The following is an 8029-nucleotide window of genomic DNA, read 5'->3' as shown; positions in this document are numbered from 1 at the left end:
AAAATACCCCGGGAATTTCTATCATTATTATTATTTTGGTACAGGTAAGTTAATTATATACTCGTAGGATTATAATTTTGAAAATGTGATCCATTTCTTTTCTAGTATTATTTTCTAGTGGAGTCAGGAGTGTTGACGAGTCATTTTGACCCAAAAATTTGGTCAATTATTTGATGTCATTTGGATTTGATTAATTACAAAAAAAATTATTTAATTAAACCATTTAACTGACCAAGACTTGAATCACCCCGGCCCGATTGAACCGAAAAGTGAAAAAATATAAATTAAAAAGATTAGGGCATGGCAGCAGTGACGCAGACAAAACTCCCCTGCAATCCTTTATCGGTTATTCTTCTTTCAGGGTCCGTGCTTCACTATTTCATCCTTTCTTCTTTAGCATTTACTTGTTTTTTTTTTAATTTTTTCAGTGAAATTTCTTGTGTTATTGTTGTGAATTTTATTATTGATTGATTTATGAGCTGATTAGAAATAAATATGATAGGATTGAATTGAAATGTTGAATTAGTTTTGAATTGTTGAATTAATTGAATTGGTTTTGGATTGATTTTGAATCAGTTCTGAATTAGATTATAAAAGGCTGAATTTTTGCATTGCTGAATTGCTGAATTTTTGAATTGTTGAATTATTTCTTGGATATAATTCATGAATTGTTACTCTTGTGTGTTAAATTAAGATAATATTATAGTAGTACTGACTAATTGACACTTGGTTGTTGTTAAATTAAGATACTATTGTAGCTGATTAATTCAAATTTTAATATTAATTTTTTTACTATTTTATATTTTTTATTTACATATGAATAAGCTGAAGCCCACCATACAAGTTAATGCTAGTTATACTAGCCCAATACGTATTCTCTCAGCCCATAACACATCCGTGAGCAACTCTCTCTGAATCTCTCTCCCGCTGCCGCCATCTCCGTCGCCTTCACCGCCGCGCATTTATTCCTGTCTTTTACTAGCTTGTTTGCTATTCTAATTCTCATCATATTGGTCGTTTCCGCTTCCAATATTCAGTTATTCTTGGAAAGGGTTAAGAGTCAGCTCCAATAACTGTGATCGAGCTCAATTCACTTAACCCGGGTACCTACCTGCTTCTTTTGTTTCATTCAGCCCCAGCGTGCAATCTACTTATTTGTTTATTTATTTATTCTGTAAGGAGTTTTCATTCTGATTTCTGAGTATGCTATGGAACAGAGAAGTGATCGAGAATGTTGCAAAGATGGAGAAGAGCATTTACTCCTTTATGCAAGGCTGGATCTCTGAATGTTGTTTCTGGTGCCACTGGGACACGCCATAGCTACGCCAGGGTTGCTGCGGCTCCTCCACTACCCACCAAAGACAAACCTTTCACCCCCCAACCGCCACTGGTATCATATTCATAAACCTTCTTCTTTGTTATTAGAGTACTCTTCTCTATTCGAATATACTTGAGTAGAGAGCTGCGTAGCCAAATTAACGAACTAAACCTAATAGGTAGCTACTCTGATAAGGTTTCTCATTTTTATGTGGTTTTGCTTCTGTGCGAGACACAAAGAATTAAGCAATATGAGCCAATTTTAGCAATCATAACATACATATTATTTGATAATTTGTGCTGTCCACTTGATTAGGTTCTGCTAAAAGAAAGCATGTGTTTTGCAGGTAAACTTAGACAAAATGTTTTGGTCTGCGCCCTGTTCATTGGCCCTGCCCCCGGATTCACCACGAAGAGTTGAAGAACCAAATTATCAAGGCATCAAGCGTTTCATTCTAAAACTCATGCTATTTTATAGTAAGCAGAGCAAGTCAATTCGAGGGGCTAATGTCGTATACCGAAGAATCATTTCGCAAGTTGATAAACCTCCGATTTATGAAGGTGAGTTCTTCTGATAGATGTAAAACATGCTCAGATGCATTATGCAAATATGTAGCATGCACGTGTGCATATATATCCAACCAATTCATCTTCTTATGGGTTTGTGGTCACATAATTTGACAAACAATGATTCCCATACAATAGGTAGTTTGCAGACTTAGAGCTGTTTTGCTTGCATTCCCCATCTTGTAATAGGTAGTTTCTTGTTGTTCACCAATTGTGGGAAGGTGTAAAGCCTCTTCTCCCTCCCACCTTAGATTAGTATTTGTCAAACTTGTGTTAAATCTTGTAGCATTCTAAACTTCGTTATTCTGCTTGCAGTGTTTAACCTGGAGAAAACATTCAAAACAACGTTCTCTTTACTAGTACTTCATATGTGGCTATGTTTGCGTCGCTTGAAACAAGAGGGGAAGGAGGGTGTTGAATTTGGGCAGTACCTTTACGAGATATACAATCATGATGTGGAGCTGAGAGTGTCCAAAGCTGGAGTGAGTAGCCTTTTAGATTAGATTTTTCTTCTCCAGGAATGTATAATTTGAAACACTCGCCTAAATACTTCTATTTTATAGAATGTTAATTGTTAACCGCTTAAGTAATTATCTGTTTCTTGATTTACTTATCCATTAATAGTTCATCAATGGGCATAATTTAACTATCGGAATTCCTTTTGTGCAAATTAGTGCGAGGCATGTAGCAGTTGGTTTTTATGATATTGAATTTTGACATTTTTGGTTTGGAATGACAGGTTAACCTCCTGTTGACTAAGTGGATGAAAGATCTGGAGAAGATATTTTACGGGAACATCGTTGCTTATGACACTGCAATGCTTCCAGAGGCTAAACCTAGTGATCTTGCTACTGTTTTATGGAGGTAGGTTCTGCTCTGAAGTTATACTCCTTTCTCTGTCTGACTATTCCTAATTTAGGTACTATATCAGTGATGAGTGACGACACAGTTTATCACTTTATTGCTTACACCATATAATAGTTACTGGTTTTTTTCTCTTTTCTTTTCTTGGTTATCACTACACTATAACACAATAATTTCAGTTGAGTTAGTTGGCAGTTACAATTATTGTTAGTTACACAGCTCAGCAGAGTTTGTTCAGTAGTCAGAATTTGATAAACTTATTGAGCTTGTATAAATAATTTGTGTAATGAGAATATCTCACTCTTTCAAGAATTTTATCATTTATGCAATATTCATAGTTTATCGTTATCTACAATCTTTTTTGCTTCAGGAATATTTTCTCTGATGATGGTTCATCAATGCCAGATGCTGGTGCTTCTCAGTTGGTGAATGTATGCTCTCCTCTGAATGATATTAATAGATGTTAATATTTTCAATTATATTCGGGGAATAGATATTGTGTGGCATATATAGTATACGGTTTTTGAAATTGGACAATTTGTGAAAAGTCATAACAAAGCCAATATACCGAACCTTGAGGCCTGAGGTTTCTTGAATATTCAAATAAAGTCTTTCAGCTTATTAACCGTTCATTAACCACACCAATTGCCTCTGCTCTGGATCAAAATTTTGCCTCGGTTTGACTTTTTAAGCATTCCCCCTTTCATAATTGCCCCCCTGCCCTCTTTTTCATATTTTTTTATTTTTTTGACATATTATATTTAATCTATAGTCTGCTAAAACTGGGATCATATAGTGGTCACTTTTGATCAAATCTACAGGATTGATTGAAGAGACTTAAATTTTGACTTTCTTTAGACACAAAAATTTCAAAAGAGAATTCCCCCCAGCACTTTCGCCTAAACTGTTTCCTTTGCATTTCATTTTTAATTGTATAGTTGATTTTTTATTGTTTCATCTTTCATACGAGTAAACTGAATTTCAAGCCTTCATATAGGCAATGGCCAGGTATGCTCGTCGGGAAGTAAGTTGCATGACTTTAACAGGTAAAGACTGTCTCAGACCTTGTCTGTGAGAACTGTTTCTGTATGTGTCAAACTGTTAATATTAGTTGTCACAAAGTGGATGATAAATTACGGAACTATGCCTATTGCTGTGTACTGTATACTAACTACGTTGTAAACTATAGTGAGTTGAAGTGCTTCCTATCACTCTGCGAAAGTCTCTCTCGCTCTATATATATATATATATGCAGAATATCCTACTTATCTTATCTATATATTTTAAACTTCTACCCTATCAGTTCTTTTCCTTATACTTAGTACCAATCCCTTTTTTCACTATAATACTTCCAATCTCTTCCTTGAGTCTGCAATGATCTGAATTATAAACTAAATAGAATCTCAATCAAGTCATTAAATATTTACCCAATGCTCCCTTTGTGCCACTTGTGAATTCCTGAAGAAAGTTATTTTGAATTTTAAACTTGGGTTATCCTTGGTTGTTACATGTCTTCGTACTGTTAGAATGCTTGAAACCATGAAAGAAATTATTTTGGAAGCATTCTAAGGATCTGGTGGAGATATTTATATTTCTTTTTGAGTTTCAGTTTTTGAGTTTAACCAAGACGTGAATCTTTTGAATTGGCAGATAAAGAAGCATTGTTTTCAGGAAATTTCATGTTTACCCCTTTGAAGCATGAGAGCCAAAGTGCAAAGGCACATCAGTGATCAAGTGATTTCTAAAGTCGTGATAAATAATGGCAAGTACATTCTGTTCTTTTATTCTTTGATCTATAATTTATGAATTATTAGGTTGAAAGCTTGTAGCTTATCTATATGGCCTTTAGATTTTATTAATTTTGTGTCCTGAAACGAGAATTGCCATACCCTGTGGGCTGTACAATGAGAAGAAGTGAAGGCAGAACTGATCGATTAGTGTAGCCTTCTGTTTCACTTTACAAAGCTTTAACAGCTTATCTTTGAGATTTATATTGAGACATTGCTTCTGTTAGCCAGTGTAACACATTTTTTATAAGTTTAAATTAATAATTTAAACACCTTTTGTGTCTGTTTCTGGTAAGCTCAAATTATTATCAAAATTTTGTTGCGCGATTTGTGATTTATTGTAAACGTGAATTACAACCACCACTCTGCACCTTCTTCTATAACAACAGGCCTCACTCATGCCTGCTTTCATCGGCAGAAGCATGTTAGTGAGTGCACTTGGCAGGTCTGGGTTAAACGTCACAAATTAGGAAAATGATAATGTCACTTTTATATTTTATAATGATATTCCTCACATGATTTTTTTTCGTACTNNACACTATGACCACAGTATATCTTACAAGTTACCATCAAATGAACGCTAAATAAATACTGCGTAAAGAAAAATATTAAGGGTGTGTTTTTGAAATACAATGGAATTAACATTGATTTAATTTTCAAATTAAATTCTTTGTTTGGAATAAATACAAAATGATAATTTATTTGATTTGATTTGTAAATCCACGTAAATCTATATTATAACTAAGATTAAATCTTTTCGGTTGATTGGATGAAATTAGGGTGTACGCTGATTGGATCGGATCGGATATGGTCGAAAATTCAATTCGATCCGCACAATTTCCATCGGATTGGATTGGATATTATATCCGCACTTTTTAGTATTGGATCGGATCAAATATCGGATATATCCGCATAATTGAACATTCCCTTTTTAATCATATATCTATGTAAAAAATTCAATAAAAATATTTCTTTCACACTTTTAAATTTATTTATTCCTAAAATAGTTTTAATCAAACTCTTTTTAAATAACAAAATAAAATAATACAATATATGAATAATAATTACTAACTAAAACATACAAACAAGTAATATAATACCAAACATATATATTTATTTATTTTTTAATTATTATAGTGCGGATCTGCGGATCCGCGGATGTAGAGCAGATATCCGCGGTCCGATCCGCAAAGAATGCGGATCGGATCGTATCCGCAATTTTCGGATCGGATACGAATATTTATCGTGGATCTGCAGATACGATCTGATCCATGAACACCCATGGATAAAATGATTTGGTGTTAAAAATGTATAAAGTCATTTGTACTTTTTAGATACCAATATAAAAGAGAAGGGTTTTGAGAGGGTCAGAGGTGGTAGAGGACTGGCGGCTGTTTGCCGACCAATGGTTGGTGGTAATAGTTGAGGATTTTGTTGTAAATAAAAGATAAAAATGTAAAATTATTAATCATTTTATATTAAAAGATTTTAAACAGAATAATCTTTTTCTAATGGAATTTATTTTAATTAAATCAAATCAATAAGTATTTGATTATATCACATTGAACGAATAATTAAATCTCCTAATTACTTTTAGACAATGGCATCAAGAATAATTCGAAGCTGTCCAATAAAATGATTATTTTTAATTTAACTTTCTAAAAAAAAAACTTTTTATGTTTTTTTTTTTTGGTATTATAGGAGAGAGAGAGAGAGGATAAATACCATAATGACAATCATGCTAGCAGATGACACATATGGGAGCATGGATTAAACCAATTAGTCATTCTCTATGCATGTATGAACCATTGCATGGCATGAGATTACTGATAGACATGCCATGAACAGTACTACCATATTCACAGCGTGAAATTTCACTTCACCATACTCTCTTTTATAATAATAACAATAAATATTCTCTACATTTAAATTATTTATACAAACGAGTCCAAAAAAAATCTTTTTAATCTAACTCATTTCACGCGCCACTATTTAACTAACTTTCCATTCAACGTGCAAATATATAACTACCTTTTTAAAAGAATTTCGTTTTTTTTCGAATTTTTCAGCGTTTTCGATCTATGTTCTCTTCCATCTCTGCGTTCTCAGTGTTTCTCTTTCTTTGTTCTCTACGTTCTCTTTTCTTCATTTTTAAATTTCCTTCGTTTTCTACGTTTTTGAAATCAAGTTCTGAAATCAGTTTTGAACAATTATCTCGTTGTTGAAGATAATGAATGATTCAAGTTCAGATTGTCAATTGAACCAGAGCGAAGTGGATTATTGTTTTGAATCCAATCAAGTGGCTGAGGTGTGGTTCGATTCTATTTAATATTTTCGTTAGTAGTTTATGATTTTGTAGGTGAATAATGTTATTTTTATTTGTGAAAATTGTTGTTCATCGTTGATAGTTTGAATTGAATGTAATGTAGGAGTTCTGATAAATCTGTTCCATTCTCATTTTGGTATATATTAGAATTCTTTTGGTGTATTGTAGAAACTTTTCGGTGTATTTATAGGTTTAGACTTTTCAATTGAACGCGGGTGAATTGTATTATTGTTTTGAATCGAATCAAGTAGTGAAGTGTGATTTAAATCTAGTTAATATAGTTTGTTAGTAGTTTATGATTCTATAATTGAATTATTTAGTTTCTGTTTGTGAAAATTGTTGTGCATAGTTGATGGTTTGAATTTGAATGTAATATATGAGTTCTGAATCTGATTTTATTATTTTTTATGATGAGTTTCAGTGTATGTTATCCTTTAATATGGTGTATTATGGACTATTTTCGGTGTATTTTGCAGTTTCTGTATGACGTTGATGAGCAGTTTGTTCCAAAGGTTAGGATGACTTTTAACACGCTTGAAAGAAGCTGCAAAATTCTACAAAGATTATTCGAAAGTTATAGATTTTTCTATAAAAGGTCAGAGCACAAATAAGAAGGGAAATAAAATTAAAAACCAATTGATTACATGTAGCAGAGAGGGGAAATGAAAATCGAACATATCTCCAACTGAGAAGACAAATCCCTCAGGTGGATTAAATTGTCCTGCAAGAATTTATATACATATATTGAAGGACATTGGTGTTTGGATCATTTCAAAAGTTGTGTTGCATCATCCTTGCTGTGAAAATCAAGCAGAGATGCTTAAACAACACAGGGAATTAAGCATGTCCGTATGACGTACAATAGAGAATAATGAGGAAGCCGGAATTAGAACAAGCAAAACATACCAATCATTTGTCACAGCAGTAGGGGGTTATCGTAAATTAAGTTTTATTGAAAAAGATGTGAGAAATTACATCATGAGAGAAGTGCGGAATATTTCGGATCTAGAGGATGCAAAATAATTTGGGAAATACTTATTAAGAATGAAAGAGAAGAATCAGAATTTCTTTTCTGAGCTTGAACTTGAGGTTGATCAGTCAATTAAGATTATTTTTTGGGCCGACGCAAGAATCAGGGCTGCCTATGAGTATTTTGGAGATGTTATTT

General features: G+C 33.0%; 1 protein-coding gene across 1 annotated transcript; it reads left to right on the top strand.

The window, feature by feature from the left end:
* On the top strand, nucleotides 850-4818 carry LOC107646140 (ubiquinol-cytochrome-c reductase complex assembly factor 1). Its single transcript, XM_016350333.2, has 8 exons — nucleotides 850-1103; nucleotides 1218-1390; nucleotides 1665-1878; nucleotides 2200-2366; nucleotides 2624-2748; nucleotides 3119-3179; nucleotides 3746-3794; nucleotides 4399-4818. Exons 2-8 carry the CDS (start codon nucleotides 1232-1234, stop codon nucleotides 4476-4478), a joined length of 855 nt encoding a protein of 284 aa, XP_016205819.1. The 5' UTR covers nucleotides 850-1103; nucleotides 1218-1231; the 3' UTR covers nucleotides 4479-4818.

The sequence above is a fragment of the Arachis ipaensis genome, chromosome B06 (assembly GCF_000816755.2).
Source record: "Arachis ipaensis cultivar K30076 chromosome B06, Araip1.1, whole genome shotgun sequence".
NCBI classification, from domain to species: domain Eukaryota; kingdom Viridiplantae; phylum Streptophyta; class Magnoliopsida; order Fabales; family Fabaceae; genus Arachis; species Arachis ipaensis.
The sequence above is the reverse complement of the archived record's forward strand: the minus strand, read 5'-3'. Positions and strand labels throughout refer to the sequence as shown.

Bases quoted from the DNA above. Each gene is read 5' to 3' on its own strand.
- LOC107646140 (XM_016350333.2), top strand. From the start codon at position 1,232: ATGTTGCAAAGATGGAGAAGAGCATTTACTCCTTTATGCAAGGCTGGA. The intron at 1,391-1,664 runs GTATCATATTCA...TGTGTTTTGCAG, and splicing joins TCACCCCCCAACCGCCACTG to GTAAACTTAGACAAAATGTT. The intron at 1,879-2,199 runs GTGAGTTCTTCT...TTCTGCTTGCAG, and splicing joins TAAACCTCCGATTTATGAAG to TGTTTAACCTGGAGAAAACA.